The 22,948-nt window shown below is 38.5% G+C and overlaps 2 protein-coding genes across 2 annotated transcripts; one reads left to right on the forward strand and one right to left on the reverse strand.

Moving 5' to 3' along the window:
- Positions 1–2,884: 2,884 nt before the first annotated feature.
- On the forward strand, positions 2,885–16,462 carry sumo1 (small ubiquitin like modifier 1). The gene is made up of 5 exons (XM_085150766.1): positions 2,885–3,015; positions 3,411–3,485; positions 11,169–11,246; positions 11,393–11,464; positions 13,609–16,462. Exons 1-5 carry the CDS (start codon positions 3,004–3,006, stop codon positions 13,675–13,677), a joined length of 306 nt encoding a protein of 101 aa, XP_085006892.1. The 5' UTR covers positions 2,885–3,003; the 3' UTR covers positions 13,678–16,462.
- Positions 16,463–17,298: 836 nt separating this feature from the next.
- Positions 17,299–22,899, reverse strand: LOC146491644 (claudin-34-like). The gene has a single exon (XM_085150765.1). It carries the CDS (start codon positions 18,934–18,936, stop codon positions 18,235–18,237), a length of 702 nt encoding a protein of 233 aa, XP_085006891.1. The 5' UTR covers positions 18,937–22,899; the 3' UTR covers positions 17,299–18,234.
- Between the last annotated feature and the right edge of the window lie 49 nt (positions 22,900–22,948).

The raw sequence follows: 22,948 nt of genomic DNA on the forward strand, positions 1-22,948 counted from the left end.
AACATATGTAGTTTTGAGGGAAGTAAATAATGAGACTCGACATAAAAATTTTGCACATTAGAATTGAACTTGAGTGAATTGAGTTATTTACAGCTGGTATATATCTATATATACTTTGACATCTACATGACTGTAGATGCTTCTGCATATTTGGCTTGGAGATTAAAATGACCCTGCATGACTACTCTGGCACATTTACATCATAACCCTGAGTGCTCATGTAAATTAATGTGCATTGTCCCATTTAAAAGAAGTAAATATAAATTTAAATCTTTTGCTTCTGCGGATTGCTTCTTTCATTTTAAGTTTAGTTTTTATTATTTTTAGTGTTAGTTTGGAGGTTTCTTTGTTATGTAATGGGTGCTATTTGTTGGGTTAGGGGGTTAGGTAATGGTGGTATTTACTGATATTGTTACAATTAACACCTGAGGCTGACGTGTTGATGAAACTGGACTAAACTGAAAAAGAGTCAATTTAAAGTGATTTCCTTAATATTTTAATTCTGTTTAAGTTAGTTTTGCAAATGCATAATATGATTTGTATTATTTTGTGTTTCTTTCCTATACAGCCCCATGTTGTTTAATTTTTTTGAAATACAATTTAACAAAATGTTTAATGTATTATAAAAGTATTTTGTTGTATATCCACATCACCAGCATTTAAAAGGCCAATAACTTGATGTCACTATTACTCACTCAGGTGAGACAAAACTGATTTTAAAAACTCAAGCTCCAAATAAGCCAGTGTTTATCTAGTTTATATTCATTCTTATTAGCCAGATAAAATGAATTTGTTAATTAAAAAAAAGTCACTATGTCACAATTTAGAATGAAATGGTGGTTACTGTTGGGTCAACATTATTATATATTTTACAGCTTTAAAATTATCCTGAAATAACATACAACGAGTCATTGTGTGTGTGTGTGTGTGTGTGTGTGTGTGTGTGTGTGTGTGTGTGTGTGTGTGTGTGTGTGTGTGTGTGTGTGTGTGTGTCACATCCTGACATAACCAAAATGTAAAAAACAAAAACAGCCCTATGTTTTCTGCATTGTGCCTACAACTTGTATGATATGGAAAAGACCCTTTACAATACATTTCTCCATCTAACAGTTTCTAAATTATATTTTAGTGTCAGTTTTGTTCATGTTGTCTAAGTTTATTATTGCATTTAGACCCAGTGTTATCTAGATTGTGGTTTATGGTTTTGGTCTTTGGATTGTTACACCCAAAGTCAAATACAGAGACTGCAAGCGTTCATTCAATAAAAATATAAACATTGTTCTTTAAAAAACATCATACGTCTGTACTCTGTGCTGCGTATTCACCATATTATTAGCCCATTAAAAAAAAAAAGTTTTTCTGTGCTATAACAGTACACTGGAAAGGGGTCCATAAAATACACTACAAATAAAGGAATGTTCCATTTAAATGTTTTATAAATATTTTTCCATACTGTTTAAATAAATATTGGGTGTAATTATTTACCGTGCCCATAAACTTGCATTTACTAAAAGCAAAGATTTATATCACACTCTAAGGGTCAAACATTAGATTATGCATATATTATATCGTAACATGGGCTGCCTTGGTGACCAGTCGGGGCAGATGGCCGACCCTCCCTCATTCTGCGTGTGTTGGAAGTTCATTTCCTATTAAAGGGGAGTTCTTCCTCCCCGCCGTCACCAAGTGCTTGCTCATAGGGGGCTGTCTGATATTGGGGGTTTCACTCAGTGTTGTAACAATTTGTAGATTTCGAATAATCAAAAGATTTTTGAAACAACACTTTTAGCTGTGCCCAAGGGTGTGCCACAGCCAATAGATGTGCAAAAGTTGTTGCCATGGCACAGAGTTCACACCAGATGTCTTTACTGACACAACCTTCCCATTTTTCCAGGCTTGGGACCAGCACATACCCTGAGTACACTGATGTACACTGAGTTTGCGTTTCCACCCTCTCAGATTTTTTAACCACTACACCACAGAGCCACTTGTTGTAAAAATAACCTGTTATGGGGAAATTCACATTTATGGAGTTACATACATTTATATAGTTCTTCGTGTGATATGTTATAATACAGCTGTCCAATATGTGGACCTTTGCTGTCTTTATCTTGGTCAGCCTTCTTGGACAGACAAACCGTAGCCTGGCCTCATAACAACAGGCCACAGTTTCAGGGTCACAGATCTGCGCTACATGTGGCTTTTTTTTTTTTTTTACCCATCTCCAATGGCTTCCTCTTCCTTTAAAAACACTATATAAATGTGATCAGTGGATATTAATTTTTGGAACTTTATTCAGCACTAGTGTAAGGAACTCTTCATATTCTATGACTGTAAAAATGTGCAGCCTGTTCCCTGAATTCTCAAGCCTTGGGTCTTCTCAGCTAACAATTCTAACTAAGTATGTGGACAAATTTGGCTTCTTTCACATCCAGCAAGGTTTATCTACATCTGTACTTTAGTCAAAATTACATCAAAACTGGCAATTAAAAAAATAATAATATTTTTTTCTGTTGTAAAAGTAGCTTATGTCAAAAATTTCTGTATTTGTAAAATCACAAGTAGGGCTCAAAGCGGTCTGCAGAGCATATTACTGGTTATTTTGTACCAAAATTATTCAGTTTATTTGGTAATAAAGAAGATAGGAATACATTTTAATCATTTACACCTATTAGTAACATGGATACAGGGTAATTTATATGTAATAGGCTTTATTATAGGGCTCAAGTGTGTTTTTGTTGTTGTTTTTGGGTTTGTTTGTTTTTTACAAACAAAATAGGGTAAAATTTGCTTTTTTGAGAGTAAAGATTAGCGACCCCAACTATATTTTTCAAAATTAAACGATCATGTCTGTGTTTCACTTTGGAGAGACTCTTATTTTTGAAAGAAGCAACCCCATGCGTCAATTCCGGCTGTCGAATAACATCAACCAGGAGCTGCGCCTGTGAGCTAACGCTTCATCTATTGTCAGTGTATTTTCCTGGGCACACACAGAGAAAAAGCATGTCAGATACGGTAAGAAATGCGCTCCGAAGGCTCTGTGTTGTTTTGTCATCAGCAGAAAACGGGAAAAGGCTGCTTGGTGTTTATTTATGCCCGCTGGCTCGTATCGACTTATCTAATATGCTAGCTCTTAGCTCGTGTAGCTTCGGGCCTGAATTCACAGCTTTTTTAGCAGCTAGCAGCTAGCGGCTAGCTCTGGTTTCTTATTTAGAGTTCTGCTGTGGAGCAACGGTTGTTGGCAGTAATACGAAACAGAAACTGTTACAAAACAGAGTGACATGGTTTTCCAAAGCAGTGACACTCGGGTGTCGAGCCGCGCTGGAATTAAATAAATATTTATATATATGAGTGTGTGTGTCGTGCTTGGAGGTGTTTTGTTTATTTACGGTTTGTTTGTTTATTTTTAGGAGACAAAACCATCCAGCCAAGACGGAGGGGATAAAAAAGACGGAGAGTACATCAAATTAAAAGTGATTGGTCAGGTGTGTATGTGTTAGATGATATTAATTATGCTTTCTTACATATGTTTAGTGTTATTTTGTTACATTTTCTTTTTGTACCAGTGTCATTGTAGAGTCAGCTCCAGGGAGGAGTTAGAGACTGTTAGAGTAAAGGCTGTCACTTTACACTGTCTTATCAGAAATAACCAGTTTGTTTTGTTATCAAAAACATTGACCAAACATTTGCATATTTGCATTTGTAGGATTCTTGGGGTGTATATTTATACTTTAATAGTAAATAAAGTGTGCATAAACTGAAACTACAGATCCACAACCATAAATCTACTCAGTGGCTCTTTTAACAAAAATATAATATTTGGCTTTATCTTGATTGATGCTGCAATAAGGTGGCGGTCCTTTAAGTTGGTTCCTTTACTACGAAGCAAGTTTGACACGCATGACTTTCTGTTTTATTCAGTTACACTTAGAGCCTGACTGATTTATCAGCAAATTGAGGTTATCGGCTATTATTGGCTATTTATTATTTTTTGGCATTGGCATGTTTAACGAGTGACTCACATTAATATTAGTGTTTATTCTGAATAGTAAACCGCTTCCACCTAACGTTAGGTAGTTTATCTGTGGTTCTGACTATATCAGTAATTAGTTATGTATATAGTCAAACAGTTTAACATTGAGCATTGAGCACGTATAGATGAGCTGTGTCCAAATTCAGGAACCGCATCCTCCTGAGGCTGCATTTGTAGGCCGATTACGTTACAGCGACACGACGAAGACTGTCCAAATTCGAAGACTCCGACATATGCGGCCGATAAAAGGCCCTGCTTTTCCTCAGATTTGAAGGATGGGTCGCTTTGTGGCCCAGCCTATCCCAGAATTCATAGCGCGGCCCTGCTCAGTTTCCAAAAGTGGCGGCAGCTTGTTAGTTTTAATATTACTCTTATTATTCTTTCTGGGTCACAAAATAAACGTTTAACATATTTTCAGGCGAGAATGTAGCTGTGTAAACTTCAAATATCTTCTCAGTTTATCAAGACACCACATATTTTCAAAAGCGCTCCGACGTTTTTGGAGACGTCTGTTACCCACCAGCTCAATAGCTAACTGGGGTTCAAGGCTCACTAGAGCCGGTGAGAACACCAGACACCCGGCAAATCGTTTTCAAACCCACCGCCGTCTTTTGCTACTCAGGTTAAACATATATAAGTGACTTGGATAACTTAAAAATGTTATTGTTTGGCTTTTTTCAGTATTTCATTTGTTCCTGGGTGAATCGGTTTGGCTCAGATTAAAGTTATTGTTTTTACACAGCTGAATAAACGTCAAGCAGACAACTGATTATCGGAAGTGTGAGATGCTCGAGAATATACTCCGGTGTCCTGTTATATTTTAGATAGCAAGGAGCAGACGGCTAAGTTTATTAAACTTCACCTAAACAATCTGCAAATTTCATTAAAATTTAATAAACTATCATCTTGTCTTTATTTTTAGTTAGCACATACCTTAAACACTTAAAGCTGTAAGCTAATGATAGTTAAATAAGAGCAGATGCATGCTGGTGCAATAAGCTGTATGTTTTACGTCCAGTGGATGCAGAATCTGATTAGTTGACTAATTGCAAAAATAATTGGTGACTAGTCAACTATCAAAATAATTGTTTGTGGCAGCCCTAATATGAACAAATATTTCCTCGGTCATTATTTTAATTTGCTGCGGGTAGGGCTGCCACGATTAGTCGACTAGTCACGATTACGTCGACTATCAAAATCGTCGACGACCAATTTAATAGCCGACGCGTTGTTTGAAGCTTTGTAAGATCACAAAAGATGCAGGAATGAGTAGTAGGATTTAAGAGTGTAACAACGGACTGAAACAGAAGATGGCAGCACTGCATGTACAAGGATGCCAGCTGCCGTTAAACCCCGAAGAAGAAGAAGTAGCTCTGTCCCAGAATTCATAGCGCAGCCCAGCTCAGTTTCCAACAATGGCGGCAGCTAGTTAGTTTTAATATTACTCTTATTATTCTTTCTGGGTCACAAAATAAATGTTTACCATATTTTCAGGTGAGAATGTAGCTGTGTAAACCTCAAATATCTGCTCAGTTTATCAAGACACCACATATTTTCAAAAGCGCGCAGACGTTTTCGGAGACGTCTGTTAACCACCAGCTCGATAGCTAGCCGGGGTTCAAGGCTCACTAGAGCCCGTGAGAACACCGGACTCCCGGCAAATCGTTTTTAAACCCACCGCCGTCTTTTGCTACTCAGGTTAAACATGATATATAAGTCATTTAGATAACTTAAAAATGTTATTGTTTGGCTTTTTTTAGTATTTTATTTGTTCCTGAGTAAATCGGTTTGGCTGAGATTAAAGTTATAGCTTTTACACAGCTGAATAAACGTCAAGCAGACAACTGATTATCAGAAGTGTGAGATGCTCAAGAATATACTCCAGTGTCCCGTTATATTTTAGATAGCAAGGAGTTTATTAAACTTCACCGAAACAATCTGCAAATTTCATTAAAATTTAATAAACGATCATCTTGTCTTTATTTTTAGTTAGCACATACCTTAAACACTTTAAGCTGTAAGCTACTGATAGTTATATAAGAGCAGATGCATGCTGGTTCAATAAGTTGTACGTTTTATGTCCAATGGATGCATGATCTGATTAGTCGACTAATCGCAAAATTAATCGGTGACTAGTCGACTATCAAAATAATCGTTTGTGGCAGCCCTAGCTGTGGGATAAGACAGCAGGGTGATATTCACAGGTGGGCAGGCTTGAGCAGGTGAAGTACTGGAGCCTATAACAGGAGGTTTGCCCAAGTTATTAAAATAGTCGTTGACCAACTGACTAATCAAAGAAAAATTGGTAGATTAGTCATCTACCAAAATAGTCCTTTAGTTGCAGCCCTACGATAAACAACTGTATGTCACAAATGTCAGGGAAATCTGTTTATGTGTTGTGTTTCTGAAGGGGAAAACAGACTTTGAGTTGATAAAACCAGAGCTGTGATAAATAATTGACGCTATGCTTTTTCTTAGATAGTCAGCGCTTGCACGCAGAAAGTGCTTGAGATGAGAACAAAACAAAGCGTGACTTTCCTGAAAAAGTTATATGGTAACACATGGCATTTGTTTGCTGAGGAAGTTGTGGGAGTGATGGGGCTGAAAAAGAAAACGGCAAGTTGAGAGATTTGAGACATTTAGTGTGTTTGTAGTGAGCCGTTAGTGTGTAGTGTTGTCGTTTTTGTTTGTTTTGCTTTGTGTGACATTAACAAAACAAAAAAGACCACTGAATGTCACAGATGCTGGCCACAAAGCCACCAAAGACAGTCTGCCATGCACCTTCAGATATGACCCCTCACAGTAACCCCTCCCCTGCTCCATATATGCATGAGGCAAACTTCTGAAATTGACCGTATATGTAGGACAGTCCAGTATGTCTGGAATGGTGAGTGTGCGCTGCTTTGTTTGGCTGCTGTATTGCTGTGCAGCAATATTTTTAAGATCCTATTTAGTTTGGATTTTTTTTACTATGAATATTTATATAGACATATTTTTCCTCTATTCTTACATGTAAATATTTTTTAAATGCTTTATACCTTACAGTCTCATGGTGAGTAAATGCACCTAAATTTCATTCTGATGTGTGCAAACTGGTCTATGTTCTGAATGACAAGAAAGTAGCTATTCTGTTCTGTGAAGCCTTCATAAAAGGTTACAGCCGTGCAAACTGTGCGTCGCTTTAATTCTGAAATTTAAATGAATTCAGTCGGAGACGCAGAGAATCTGTAGATGTCTTTGTTAGGTCGTAATGCTGCTAAATCTGCTCTACACTGGTGGATTTGCAGTTAATGGCATGGATTAGAAAACTGAGCGGTTATATTGGGAGGTTGCTGCTCACCAAGTTCTGTTCAATCAGTACAGATAATTTAACTTTGGCCTGGCAACAAAGCAGAGATTTCCTCCTTTATTACGTTACTGGAGACAGTCAGATGTGAACATACTGAGCAGTCTTGAGTATCAGAACTCTAATGTGTAGCTAATAAGCTGACTTAAAGCACACTGGGTGGGAAAATGGATATATTTATTCATAAAGTAACTCATGAACTCACTAATTAAGGAAAAGATCTCAGTGATAAAGTCTCTGATTGGAGTGGACGGTGCTCAGTTGATCCATTTTGTGAGGAGGAAGCGTGAAATGACACAATGAACAGTCCCTTTTATGTTAACATGCGAGGAGGGTGAAGCAGAAAGCCTGAGTTAATGGAGAAAGATGATAAGTGCCTTGACACCCATTATCTCTGGAAGAGCTTTTAGGTTTTGTCAAGCCGGCTAACACAAAGAAAGCTTGGATATGTATCCTCGTGGTTTCACTTCATTGGATTCGCATCTCTGCTGTCAACCGTGGTTTTTTCTGGGTGGAAAGAGCCGCACGTATAGGTGCGTTTAACTCACCCTGAGGAAGGTCATCCTCTTCTCTTTCACAGTGGATTTTAATAACCACACAGTTTCCTACAGCAGCTAATCAGTTTGTTTTAGCTCAGATTTTTTCCAGGCTCGATAAATCCCATGAATCCTCCTCACAAAGAAGTTTAGCCACTCAGTGAGCACATAATTTTCCACATTTGTATTTTTTGCTTTGAAATTAGTTTCAATTGGTTTCCAAAGTGTGTTTTATTTTTTGCTGCTTAGTTTTGTCTGACAATGTTCAGTTATTTTAGGATTTTTTAAGTTTCACTACTAGCTCTAACAACTATAATGTAGGGATGATTGGCACTTAATGGATTACAACATAAACAACCACAGTGAGTCACCTTTCTTTCTCAGTCCTTTGACCCTAATGGCTAAAGACATTTCCTCTATATTTTTACACTCTGTCTCTGTTTGTAAAAGTGTGTTTTTTAGCTTTCAGCATATTGAAAACTTTGTGTTCAGGCTGCTGAGATCTGATCAGTGTATTTAAGGGCTAGGCTTGATGCTGTACACCATAATGACAGTAACTGTGAAATCGAACATCTTAAATAATGATGGAATTATTCTTTTTTTATAGTTTTAGACTTCCTCCACCTTGCCTTTAATGTATTATGTGTATAATGTATTTGCCAAAATGAGACAAAATGCATAATAAGACAAAGTGGGTTTTTTTCCAACAGTGTCTTTATTTATTTTCAAACATAACACCTGTACACAACCACTAAAACATAACAAAACAAGTAGCTAAACTTACATACACAACTTACATATACTGCAATGGTACATATAACACCATGAAAGGGGGAAAAAAAGGGGGGGGGGGTAACTGTGTGGGACTCCCACCATACATTACTCACACTCGCAGGTATACGTTACACGAAAATTACAAAGTAGTAGTTCAATGCCAAGCAGTAAACATATTCCCAAATGGACTGCAGAGGGCCACTTATGAGTCATCCCCCAAAGCTTACACCAAACGGGCAAGTCTTTATTTGCAAGAAAGTTTTTTGAAGATGCTATCAAAGCTTCGTTGTTTACCCCTGATCGCGTAGGTGATCTTTTCTAAGGGCAGAGTTGATGTTAATTCTGAAATCCATTTACCCATCCTTGGTCTATCCACCTCTTTCCAAGCAATTGCAGGCATTCTCTTGGCCATCAGCAGCCTTATGTCTAAAAATAGCTGATGCTTCCTTGTTATGTTACAATTAGCTGGGTAAATACCCAGCAGAAAAAGTTTTGGTTCTAAATCTATTTTTATTTCTAATATTTCTTCAGTGCATTGTTTTACTTCTTCACAGAATTTTTCTAATTTCAGGACACTGCCACAAACATGGGAAAATCATTCACTTTTCCTTGTCACATTTTATGCAAACATCTGGGATGGTACTGTAGAAAGCGTAAAGTATGCTTTAACCAGTTGTACTGCAAGAAATCTAAATGAGTGTTCACTGTTTGTGATTGTGCCTTGGCACAAGTCCTCTCACACTCTTCAATGGAGAGGTTCTCCTGTAAGTCCTCTCTCCAGGACTCAAGCTTCTTTACTGACGTTTCTGGCGAGGCATCCACCAGTTCATTATACACTTTAGAAGTCAAGCCCCTTCACCATCATTTCTTCGAGTGTTGCTACGCCTGGAATGGACAAGGACTGGTTTGCTGTGTTCTAATAAAATCTCTCAGTTGTGAATATCTAAAGAACTGGCTGCGGGCTAAGTCATGCTCGGCAACAATTTCATCAAAGGACACAATAGACAAAGTTAAAGATAAATATTACTGTCACTGTCATGACCCAGGTTCTACGCCACACCAAAAATGGAAAGGACAATCGTGGGTGATTAATATGCGTGTTTAATGAAACCAGTTTCCAGATAAACGAGAATACAAGCTGATGCTTGTAAGAATAGTATGACTGCAAGGGGCTTAGAAGCTAGAAGCTAACTACACGAGTGGTTCAGGGAAACTCAGATAGTTTTTATTCCTATCTCTCCACAGACTCTGTTAGGCAGCGTTGGCACATCACCTTTCAAGTGAGCGAGTGCTGTACATTTCTATGTGGTGCTGTGATATTTTCAGTCATAAAAATGTTTCCTGCCACGAATAGTTCAAATATGCCTCCCCTACTACTGCTCAGTGGATGGAAAAATGTATGTAAGTCTGTGTTTTTAAACTTTGACTTGACAATCAAGGCGTCGACTTGTGATTTCTGATGTTTCTAAATAGGTTGGGTGTCTCTGCACAAAATTAAAATAAGTCAAATATGTTACGAACCAGATTTTTCTTCAGATTGAATTTGTTCCTTCCTGTTAAAAGGGAGTTTTTCCTTCCCACTGTGACCAAGTGCTTGTTGATTGTTGAGGTTTTTCTCTGTATTATTGTAGGGTCTTTACCTTACAATATAAAATGCCTTGAGACGACTGTTGTTGTGATTTGGTGCTACATAAATATGAATCGTAACAGAAACATCTGCTTTTAGGATTATTTGGGTAATTTTGGAATATCTGTCATAGGTAAAAGACACGACATCTTTCCAAACTGTTGCAACGTGACTCTCTGACCTTCTGTACTTGTATAAGGAGATTATCAGTGGTAAAAACTAACACGACTGCACAATTGTGGCTTCAACCCGGCTGTGGTGGAAACAGCACAACATCAAGAGGTGTGTGCCTGGCCCAAAAGAGCCAGGGGAGATTTTCCAGTCATGTCCTACCAGGAGTCGCTGAAACGATTCTATCTCTCGACTGACCTGGTAACACCTCGGTGTTCCCTCTGATAAACTGGAGAAGGTGGCTGGGGAGAGGGAGGGCTGGCTTTCTCTGTTCAGGCTGCTGACCCCGCGGAGATGTGGCATATTTTAAACTGTTTCAGACTCTCAAAACATTTTGATTTCTGAAATAACTGAAAAAAGAGATGAAAAATTTAACACCGTATTAATTAGAAGTGGGAAATATTAATAAAGTCTCTTATCTTTGACACACCAGTGAACCAAGTCCTCTAAAACCTTTGAGACATTGTAGCAGAATTCATGCTAGGAAACGCGTTTACAATGAAAAGCACAAAGAAGTGTATGACACGGAGTCAAGTTATTAAGTGTTACAGTCCGCCTGCGCTGTGGAATCTGACTTGACACAATATAAAGTGAAGGTTATTGTCAGGCAAGCGGCGGTTCATAAACACAATAAAGTTCCTGGGATTGTGTTTCTTATCACTGCCTTGCTTGCCTCCACAGGACAGCAGTGAAATCCACTTTAAGGTGAAAATGACAACACATCTAAAGAAGCTGAAGGAGTCATACAGCCAGAGACAGGTAAATCAGTCACTCCCAGTTACTCAGTGACACAAGTTTGACTCGAGGCTACACAAAGAGAGGGCTGAGAGCTCAGGAGTAAGTCACTTTAAAAAAAGAAACAAACAAAAAAAACCAACCTCTGTATTTTTGTGTTTTCCCTCCAGGGCGTCCCAGCGAGCACGCTAAGGTTTCTGTTTGAAGGACAGAGAATCGCAGACAACCAGACTCCCAAAGAGGTAACCTTTCATCTTCAGGCTTTACTGTCCTCTTAAGCTCTTCCCCTCATTTATCCAGAGTTTCTCCTTTCTTTTTCTTTCTTTTTTTTACTAGTCAGTCTTGAGTGGCCATAAGAGAAACTGCAGTTTTTATCAATATGTGTTGCACTGATTATCTCGTCCTTATTTCCTTTTTGTTATTTCATGCTTTTGTTTCGTATTGGGTCAAGAAGGGCATTCAACATAAGTTCTGCCAAATCAAACAAGCGGGGGTACCCGGTGTGATGGCACCTTCTGGAAAGGGAGTAGTAACTATTTATAAAGTGCTGTTAATCTCAAACGACCAAGATATTTCAGCAAATAAAATACAGTTTGTGACCACATGATATACCGGAAAGATTTTCTAAAAGGTTCTTATGTAATGAGCAACAGTTTTTCAGACTCCTTTCTGTAGAGATCCTTTCTGTTAAATTACTGAAGTTTCCATAAACCTGTCCTGGATCTGGGTTCCTGATGTGTGTTTTAATACCCTGTTATTCACTGTTCAAAAAAAAAAAAAAAAGAATCATCACAGTGTAACATAGTCAGTAAAATCAAAATGACAACAGGTACACTGGGGAGCAAACAACAAGACAGTTTAGCACATGATGGACAAAGACCATTGCTGTCTCCTTATTCCTCCTGAATGATTTTTCTGTAGTTTAGATTTTTTACTGGCCTCATCACTGCTGGTAGCATGAGATGGTGGCAGGCCTCAGGTTGCACAGGTAGTCCAGCTTCTCCAGGATGGGACATCGCAGGATGATTTTTTTTTTTCACCAGGGAGTTGCCTTCCCAAACCATCACTGATCAACTCTCAAACAGTGGCAGGATAACAGTGCCGCAGACAACATGGCACTCTCCACAGCTTCTCCAGACACTTGCAAATCTGTAACCCATGTTCACTGTGAATCTGCTCTTGTCTGTGAAAACAACGGGGCACCAGTAGGAGGACCTGCCAGTTCTGGTGTTTTCTGGCAAGTGCTGCTTGCCGCTGTGAGTGCATGGCCCTCATATCATCCTCATGAAGTTTGTTTCTGATTGTTGGTCAGAAACATGCTCACTAACAGCTCGCTGGAGGGTGTCTTGCTGCTGGATTGATGTTCTTCTACTGAACTGTCCACCTTTGCTTGTGTGACAGCCCATCCCCTGATTATCTCCTCCACTCTTGAAAATGTGCTGTAAGACATAACAAACTGTTTTGTCTTGTCCTGGAAGAGCTGGACTACCTGATCATTCTGAATGGTCTGCAGGTCTCCAGCACTGCAGCAGTGACAAGGACACTAACACAAAGCTAAACTAGAGAGAAATCAGTCTGCTAAACAGTTAAATTAAATTAAAGCGGCTGAAATGGATTCAGGGTGGTTTCTGCTTCCTAACTGGACACACTGATATCCCTGAAGTTTAACTGACTTTGTGTTACACTGTGGAAATTGTTTAAATTTGCAACCCTGTGAACGCTCCAGTTTTTTCCAGGTTCCTCTCATATCTTAAATCCATCTCATTATTTCCTATTTTTGTTTTATTTGTTTTTTCCCTTGGAAACTTGTGTAAAACTTGTTTGCATGGCCCTTAAACTTTATTATGAATACTTTAAGCACATGCATGAATGATTTTTTTTATGTTTGTCAAACATTCTGATGTATTAATGCAGCTATGCATTTATCCACTGCACTAACAGATTACATCAAGTAGAATAACATCAGGCATTAGCTCTGAGAACCATGTTTGTAGGGTTGATGGACGTGTTGACAGATGAGGTCAGTTTGGTTGCAAATGACACTGTGACCTGTAGTGAGAGTAGAGAGCAAGTGGAAGAGAGCCCAGACAGGTGGAGGTGTGCTCTGGAGAGATGAGGGATTAAAATCAGCACAAGCAAGATAGAATATGTGTGTGTGAATTAGAGAAAGGGCCAAATGGAAAAGTGAAGGTAGATGAGTTTAAATACCTGGGGTCTATCATCTAAATCAAAGGAGTGGGTGGGGCGAGTCTCAGGGAGAGGGTTCATGGACGTAGTGAAGAAGGGGTTGGGGTTGGATGTGAGGCAGGATTTGGTGAGCTGCAAATAACAGGAAGTGAATTACTGTTGTACTAAAACGTGTCTCTGTGCTGTGTGTTAATGCCAGCTGGGAATGGAGGACGAGGACGTCATCGAGGTGTATCAAGAACAGACTGGCGGACTTTGGAACAATTAAACCTCCCACATTTCTAAATCCTTTTATTTCTTCCTCCTCTTTTACTTATTTTGTATTTTATTTTGTATGTATGTACGTATTTTTGTTCAGTTTCAAACCATCTGGATCAAAACGGACTCAATTAGGGCTTCCAGGGCTTGTGTGGGCAGGCGGGCGAACATGCCGAGGACATGGACTACCGGTTCTCTGAAGTGCAGGGATGAATTCAGCCCACATTTACCAAGAAAAACGTTCTTTTTCCTGCCTGTTTTTAATCATCCATGTAGTTATTTCAGAAGAAATAAATGATCCTATAATAAGCAGCTGCAGTAAAAGGATTAGTTCACCCAGAATAAAAAGGTTTGCTCTGTTTCAGTTCACCCTTCGAGTTTCAGGTTTCCTTGTTAATCTCTATTTTCAGTACCCGCTGTTTTGTTGTTCGGTGCCGATGACGGTATGGGATTTGATAGTTTGAAAGTCTGAGTTGATCTTCTTCTTTTGAATGTGCCCCACCTCTTTACCAAGATAGATTAAATATAACTCCTCCTGACAATAAAAGGTTGGAGCAAGCTGTCAAGTTTAGCAGGTCGGTTTGTTTCTGATCGTGCTGAAAATGGCCAATTTGAGGTCTTCTGCTATTTGCCTTCTATAATCCAGTAAACATGGATCTTTGGAGTAAAAAATTTTAAAAATCCTTTATATTTGTACACTACACAGTACATACACAAGCAGTTTATTTGGGTTATATTGGAAAGGAAACTAAATATTGGGGTTGTAGCCACCATGGGATGAAGTTTCAACATTTCATCTGCTGTTATGTTTTTTTTTTTTTTGAGCCAGAAGTGGCCGTATTTGGTCGATGGGGTGGAGTACCATATCCTCAGTTTGGTTAGGAAGCTGAAACAGATATGCTGTATTAACACCTGGCATTAACATGCGACCCACATCTGGTTGCTGTCACTCACAACAGCTCAAGTTATGATTGAATTATAATCATGATCATTTAATACAGTATCTCATCTATTTGTTTAACTTTTAAGACAAATCTTATCCATTTTTTTTGTTAAAACAGTCAAATTCAAAAACGCAGAATTTGGTTTTCATCACCAGGGGGCAGCGTTTTATTTCTTTTTAGTCCTATCACCATTTCCTCAGAGGCTTTCTCTGTTTGTTAAGAAAAATGTTTTCTTAATAATTTGTCTGACTAAACAAAGGCCACACTGACTCACTGCACCCATATTGTGGTAGAAACTGGTATAACGTCAAAGTACAGCTCAGCCCTAGTTCAGCCTGAGTTGACATCTCATAAACACAACATGCAGGACTTGTTTCTTTACATTCTGAGGGAGCTTTTGGGTAATTTTAAACACAATAATTTAAATTAACCACCTTTAAAGGGAAATTATGAGGCTTATGAAGCAGGCCACATGTTTTGGGGATCTTTCACTGTGTGGAAAACAGACATGATGTTCAGCATCTGTTGGATGATTCTGTACTTGTGAAGCACCTGAGAAACCCACAAAAACCCTATTTTGGAGAAACAGGTGGTTGCTTTTGATCCTGGTCGTTATGTTTATTAGAAGCCATAATTCTGGATTAATTTGACAGCTGTACAGACCTCCCGTTTGTGGCTCTATACTTTTGTAGGACCCCTTGTATTAAAATGATTTATTTTTTATGTCCAGTACATGCAAATTAATGAGGCTGGGTCAGCCATGTTTTCGTCAGGCTTGCTTGAGCTGAGGTAGAGCCATTAAATATTTGTCCTTTTCGATTGTAGCTGAGATTAAAAAGTGAGCTCACCTGTCGATGCCTGGTGTACGCTTGGTGATAGTCAGGGATTTCTGGATGAACTCTTCCTTTTAAGCTTTCATTTTCATGTTTGGGGAGAAAAGAAACAGGTTAAACATTTCATTCCACATGTTTCGTGTGACATTCAGGGCTCATAAACAGCTGGATTAGTGGACAGTCCACCATAAGAAGTGGACAACATAAGAGTTTATGTTGATCATCCTCTGTGTGCCATGTTTCTTAAACTGCACCATATTGTAAGATGATAATAACCAACCTGAAATGAAACTACTTCACATTTGAACCCATTTTTAAAGGACTTGCTCTTTACGTGTATATGTTGTATTCAGTATTAGTGTGTGTGAATGATATGCCATGTATATCTCCAGTGTCTTTATTTTAATATGTTTGAGGGTTTCATTCTGTAATTATGTATGAAAATATAAACCTGTTATAGACACGTTTCAATCGCTGACAGTCACAGAGATTTTTGAAGTCCTCTGGCAGTTTTGTGCAAAGAAAGGTCTTCTGCTGTGGTGTCGGCGCGTGTTTTTAAAGCTTTGCTTTCCTGGTTTTGGAGTGAAACTCTTAATCTGTGTACTGTATGAAGTTCCTCCAGAAGGTAAACGCAGCCCCAGAGCTCTGGCTCACATTTAAATCAGGTTAAAGCAGCACCTCAGAGTTCATAGTAGGAAAAACAACGTTAAATAAAGTAATGATCAGTGGCTGTCATTTCCCAGAGGTGTGTGCATAAAAAAAAAAAAAAAAAAAAAAATAGGTAGATAAGATTTTCTCAACCTGGCCGGCTGTTTGAAATTTGTCCTTTTTGTGCATTGGTGATATATCTGCTCCACCCAAACTCCACCCAGACGTACAGGGCTGTGATTTAAACCATAACCCGATCTTCGGTGAGGTGAAGGGACTGTCCGCCACTCGAGGAACATTGATACAGATGGTTTGAAATTCTGGAGATGAGCTTTTGGCTTTTTTTTGAATAAAATATTTAAAAACAAAACTTTGGTGTGTTGTATGTTTTTGTGTGTGTGTGCGTGCCTACTTTATGCGCTTGTTGTAGTCCAATAATTTAAAGTGGTCCTGTTATGCTTTTCGTATAATATTTGTCCTGTTCCAGATGTTCATACTGAGCAGTGGATCAGTGAACTCACTACATCCTTTAAGAGCCAGATACAAATTGAGCGAGCCCATTAGAAAACCCATTATGTCACAAATAGGCTGTGTGACTGGGTGCTTGATTTTATGGCAACAGTTCTTAATACCAAATAGGTGAATCTCAATACTTTTGTCCAGAAAGTGTAGCTGCACAAACTGATGAAAACAAATGTGTTTAATATCAAATTAAATGTAAAACTTACCACAATTAAAAAGTCATTTTGCATTTTTCTTATTTTTATATTTCATTGTAATAATGAGGTTAAAATTTAATATTTTTATTTATACGCTTGAATTTTATTTTTATACTTTTACATTTTATAATTAAAAGATATAGTTTTTAGTTTAGAATTTTCAGTTGTAAGAATACCTTTTTTAAAATAATTGTGAGTTTTGTAAACTTGGATATTGTTTTTTTTTTCTTTTATATTTATAATTTACACTTTTAAAATAGTTTGTATATTGCATGATATTTGTATTTATTGTAATTTAGCATTTTGTTTTTAGACTTTTTAATTTTAGGAATTTTTAAATTTTATTTTCTGCTTTAAATTTTTATAATTGCCATTTTCTTTATATCTTTAGTAAACAATATTTAAAATAGTATGCCAGATTTTTTTTATATTTTTGCATTTCATTTTTTTTTATAGTTTTCTATTTTAGTTTTTTACTTATTTATTATTTATAAAAAAATGCATTTTATCATGTACTTTATCATTTCGCAATTTTTTAAAAACATTTTATATTGTTTATTGTTGTAATTTACCATGTACTGTACCAATGTTCTTTGTTTTAAGAATGAAATTAGGAACAAAAGCTTACATGACAAAAGCATGAAGGGAAGTAGAAAAGGTCAGATACTGACTGAGCAGAAGGAAACCAGTAAAAATCATTTGTATTTACAGTCAAGAATAAAATATTAAGAGGGTTAAATAGCAAACTGTTTTAGACCTTTGAAGAGCAGTGGTGGGAATTTTCTCGTTTGAGACAAAACAACCACATTCATCGACAGTACAGCTTACAGATGGGACACTTAGTGCCTTTCTTGTGACTCATGTTTGTGTTTAATTTATTGATGAGCTGTTTTCAGAAATGTGCAGATTAAAGGTATCGCTGTACACACAGACCTCTGTCACAGTATTCTCATTTTCACATTTACTTCAGTCGAGGTGCAATAAAACATTGAAAATGTGACGTAATCTGAAAAGGAAGTGTAATAAAATAATTTCAGCACACAATAATTTATTCACACTGTGTAACATTTACATTCAGCTATTTAGCAGATGAGCGTTATTAACGCATCAATGCAGTTTTTAAAGTAGCTTAACAGCTTTTGTCTATACAGTGAACATGAAGGGGGATTTTTTTGGCTCCAATTTTAAACCATAAGTTAAAGAGTTGTCTGTTTTGTAAGAAACATGTTATCTTCATTTTCCTGCTTCTCGGGCATATGAAGGTGAGGGCGTTATGGGTGTTTACTGTCAGCAGATGAGTCATCCTCCTTGACATTATAAAACTAGATGAGTCACTGTAAACATTTGAGGAGTTAAAAGGAAGAAACGAGTGTAAAGTCTGTGCAAAAACCTTTTTTTGTCCATTTTATCACACACAAACTCCTCACAAGTGTTCCTGAAACTCAAATGTGGGGTTATCTTCCCCCCGGGTGTCATTTTCCTGGTGCACCTGCTCTCTCAGAGGCCTCTCTGGTAATTGATATGTGCAGAAAATAATCCCAGAGACAATCATCAGGACCGATCCCGCCATCCCGACGCCAATGCCGCCTCCCACGTGCTGAGATTCAGGTGCTGGGGGGAGTTTAAACTCGGGCGGGAACTCGATGGTCTGATTGGTCACCACAGCGCTCAGATTCCAGAGGAGAGGCACGAGCGATATCGCAGCAGCGAGGAGGCACAGCATTCCCGTGAGGATGAAGCCGCGGCGGACCGTAGAGCTCTTACCTATCCCAAAGTAGACGATCCTCATGGAGTAAACGCCACTAGCGTTCCCACAAACCCCCACCAGCAGAGACAGGAGCATGAGGACCTGACCTGCAGCAATCTCAGGTGGCGTGAAGGAATCGGTGAGGATGATGTACCTGCAGTACATAACCTTGAAGCCCTCGCTCACCACGGTGTGGCTGGCAAAGCAGACCCTCCAGAGTCCGACCCATGCCACACCGGAGGTGATCACCGCCCTGTCCGATACCTGCCACACCCTCCACTGGATCAGTCCAAGAGCCACACCGGTGAGCATCCATCCCAAACAGGCCAGCCCGAGAGCACCAAACTGGGCGTGGCCTGTGTGAGCCAGGTAGGTCATAGCAGTGGATTTCCTGATCCTACTGAAGGTGTCAACAGGAGACCGAACACAGGTGGAAGGTGGGCGATGTCACCTCTGTCATGTTTTACTCTTCTGTGCTCCAGCACAGTCTTGCTGTTGTTCTGTTCTCGTCTCACAAGTCGTCAGTTATTTCCCTCCTTCGTCTCCTGGGTTACCTCCTAAACAACCACCTGCAGCTCCCTCTGAGAGGAAAGAAACACAGACACAGCTGTTAGTGAGCAGCAACAAAGCACCATCAACAAAGACTACAGGGCAGCATTTCAATTGGACTGTCTTCCTCTTCACCATCTCAGTGCAGACATACTTCCTATAAATACCATATGTACTTCCTTTTTAAGTAGCCTGTAGGTATTTTTATTTAGTATCTCTATGTGAAAATTCTTCAAAGTTATCTTAATATATTAGACTGTTAGTTTTGTATCCTTCACTTTTATTTTAAGAAAGATTTCCTGAAGTGTTAAATTGCCTGGACATATGTTGTTATTTACCGAAACATGCCCATGCATGCATGTAAATACAGTATATAAGTTAAAAACAGAGTTTGTACAATTCTAACAAACTTAAAAGTCATTATTTGGTGTGACCACCTTTATTCTTCAACACAGTCTGAACTCTCTTAGGCAGCTTTTGTGTCATGTCTTCAAGTCGTCTTCAGGAATAGTTCTCCAGGCTTCTTGAAGGACATTTAAAGCTCTTCTTTGGCTGTTTCTGCCTTTTTGTTCTGTTCTCTGTCAACATGATCCCACACTGCTTCAATAATGTTGAGCTCCGGGCTCTGGGGAGGCCAATCCATGACTGATAGTGCTCCACCGTGTTTTTTGTCTATCCAGGTATGATTTTACTGCATTGGCAGTGTGTTTGCAATCATTGTCTCGTCATTAACAAGATCTCCAACACCACTGAAATGCAGCTCAAACCATGAAAGAGCCTCCACCATGTTTTGTAGATGCCATTGTAATTTTAATTTGGCATAGCTCAGCCTTTTCTGTCTCTCTTCTCTTCCTAAGAATGGCTTCTTGACAGCCATCGATCCAGTAGGACTGTTTTTCCTGTTTCTAAAGACGTCACTTTCAGATACTGTTAATCTGCTGTAGATACATAAAATCATAGCTGTTCTTTTGGTAACTTTAGTTCATTTATAAACTATAGACAGCGATAAGTACCTTTGAATTTCACTGGGCCCCATTTAAGCCCACTGTTAACGTATGCAAATATGCAGTCTTATGAGCATACATGGTGAGAAACAACTTTACAGTGTCCAGGAGCTGTTTTATGATTATTCACAGAGTTGTTTGACTTCCATAAATGAATTTGACAATGAAGCTAAACACACAGTCAAATGTACATAATGACCTATGTCATCTCTGTCTGGTTTCTGACACCAACTAAACTGCTATAATTTCTTTGTTTAGCTTCCACTTTTTAAAGGAATTAACTGTGTTTCTGTTTCTCCTCTAACAACTAAAAGAGTTTTAGATAATGCTTAAAGGCTTTAAATCTAACACCACAGACATTATGTGTATCTCGCCTTTTGTAATATTAAACTAAAACTAAAGGAACTTTCTACATGATGGAAAAGAAAGAAAACACACACCATTTTCTCTCAGTATTGTTGAAATGAACTTTCAGCCCTGCAAATTACCCTCACTGATGTTACCGACACTTGTTCCTCATATCTATTATACACAGCATGTGACGAAAACAAGTTTTGAAGACATCAGGTCATTGAAATCCATTTAAAAAACTGCAGCGTTTAAAGAGAAACTCTTGGTTTTGTTACATACCTGAGTGGTGCTTTCGTGGAACACCTCCCAAGCCGCCTTCAGAGAAAGAAAACCAGACTAAAACTGCCAAACAGGAAGGCTTTTTTCATTCACAGGTACCCTGCAGCACTTCCTCATCGTGCACCGGTAACCTGGATACAGCTTCTGGTCATGATTGCGAAGCTGTAAATGGTTGACAGAATAAAAGTTTAGATGTAGCCGCTGTTACTGGTCAAGTCATTTTAGTCTTTATGTCCTTTCAGATCATTTCACAGCTCTTTGTTGGGGCTTTTTTGTTACTTTTGAAATGTCCTGTCTTATTTAGGAGGACTTGCAGATTTATACATACTGGGAAATTCATAAAGGTTTGTGCTGAAATGTTTCAGTTCAGCTCTTTAAATGAGAACAATTCAGAGTAAAAATGTTTGCTAAATGAGTCTTTTAGAAATGTAAATATGCAGCAAAGGTCTTGAGTCCCAACAGTGAGTGTCTACAGCCATCTGTAAAACAAGGTGGAGGCTCTGTCATGGTTTGAGCTCCATTCCAGTCAGTGGTGTTGGAGATCTTTTCCAAAACTGATGAATTATGAACTCAGAAAAGTCCCATTAGAACTTGACCCACCATGAAAAACCATCTGGACAGAATCTGATTGGTCACAGCTTCATTTTCCAGCATGACAATGACGCTGTGTCACAGTTCTTGTCATTTGCCTAGTGTTTTTAAATTATAAACTCCAAGTTTATGTTGTTATTTGCTTTATGTTTAGGGGTTATTTTTTTGTTATTTTTTTGTTTTTTTGCCTCCTGCTTATAGTTGTGATTATATTTTCATGTAGTTTCCATCCTCTTGTGTCACTTTCTTTGTATTAAGTTCATTTGTATCTGCATTTCCCCGTTTTATTCTCTCTTCTCACTTCCTGCTTTGTAAGATAAGATACCTTTATTAGTCCCACGAGTGGGAAATTTCTTTATTTTGATAGTTACTTCATGTTAGCTTCAGTTTGAACGTATTCTTTGTCAGCACGTTTGGTTTTCCTCCCCATGATATTCTTAGCTATTTTTGTATCTGGTTTCCCGCTCTTGTGTTTTTTCTTGACTCCTTGGATTTTGTCACTTTTCATACATGTTTTTTTTTTGGACTGTTTCCTCTTTTGTTTATCAAAGGTATGCTTAAAGTTTTTCATTTGACCTACCAGTAATTTCAGTCTGCATTTAGGTGTCCTCTACTCACACACATCAAGATACTTGGATTGGCCTCCCCAGAGCCCGGACCTCAACATTATTGGAGCAGTGTGGGATCATGTTGACAGAGAACAGAACAAAAGGAAGAAACATCCAAAGAAGAGCTTTGAAGCTCAGACTTTGCTGAAAAATAAAGGTCAGCATACCAAATATTGACTTTCAAGCTCAGTAGAATTGTACAAACTTTTGTTTTTTGACCCATATACTGTATTTACATGTATGTTTGCACATTTCAATAAATCCTGCACTTATTTCCCATTTTCCTTGCAACATATAAAGAAATGACGGATGGTTCAAGAATTTTGCGCATTACTGTATCTCCTAAGCATAGCACCACACTGATCAGTACCACTACTTGAACATTATTATTCTCTTCTCTTCCCTTTAAATACATTTTAATGACATGGAAACGTGATGAAGACGATGATTTCTTCTGTTTAATGGAGGGGAGGTTTAATCCAGAGCCTTTCTCTTTCTTTTCTCTTTCCCAATAAGAAGAGAGAGATCAGAGCAACAGCAGGGAGGACTTACAGTAAAGTCGAATCTCTGGGCTTGACTATAGCAGTGACTCATTCACAGCAACATTACTGACCTTGAACCATCCCCTGGCTGTGCTGTCTTACACTCGGGCTGACTTCCCATGATGCACTGAGATATTTTCCTCCACTCCTTTACTGCAGGTCGTTAACTTTAGCCGACTCTCTCCTGAGTGCTTTGTCCTGAGTTTTTTGTTGGTGATCTCTCAGATGGCCGTCCCTCCCTGTGACTGCTTCTGTTCTGTTAAAAAGGAGTCCTTACTCCCTGCTGTCACCAAGTGCTGCTGATTATTGAGGCTTCTTTCTCATATGTACCTCACAATATGAAGCTTGTGCAATGTGCTATAAATAAAAGTGAACAAAGGTGAAGGGGTCTGGGAAGGAGAAAAAAGCTCTGATCCCTTAGAGACGATAAAAGACAGGAGTGGGTGTGAAACGTCACGGTGCAAAG

The sequence above is a fragment of the Neolamprologus multifasciatus genome, chromosome 23 (genome assembly GCF_963576455.1).
Source record: "Neolamprologus multifasciatus chromosome 23, fNeoMul1.2, whole genome shotgun sequence".
In the NCBI taxonomy this organism is placed as follows: domain Eukaryota; kingdom Metazoa; phylum Chordata; class Actinopteri; order Cichliformes; family Cichlidae; genus Neolamprologus; species Neolamprologus multifasciatus.

Bases quoted from the DNA above. Each gene is read 5' to 3' on its own strand.
- LOC146491644 (XM_085150765.1), bottom strand. From the start codon at position 18,936: ATGACCTACCTGGCTCACACAGGCCACGCCCAGTTTGGTGCTCTCGGG.
- sumo1 (XM_085150766.1), top strand. The intron at 3,486-11,168 runs GTGTGTATGTGT...TTGCCTCCACAG, and splicing joins AATTAAAAGTGATTGGTCAG to GACAGCAGTGAAATCCACTT. The intron at 11,247-11,392 runs GTAAATCAGTCA...TTTTCCCTCCAG, and splicing joins AGTCATACAGCCAGAGACAG to GGCGTCCCAGCGAGCACGCT.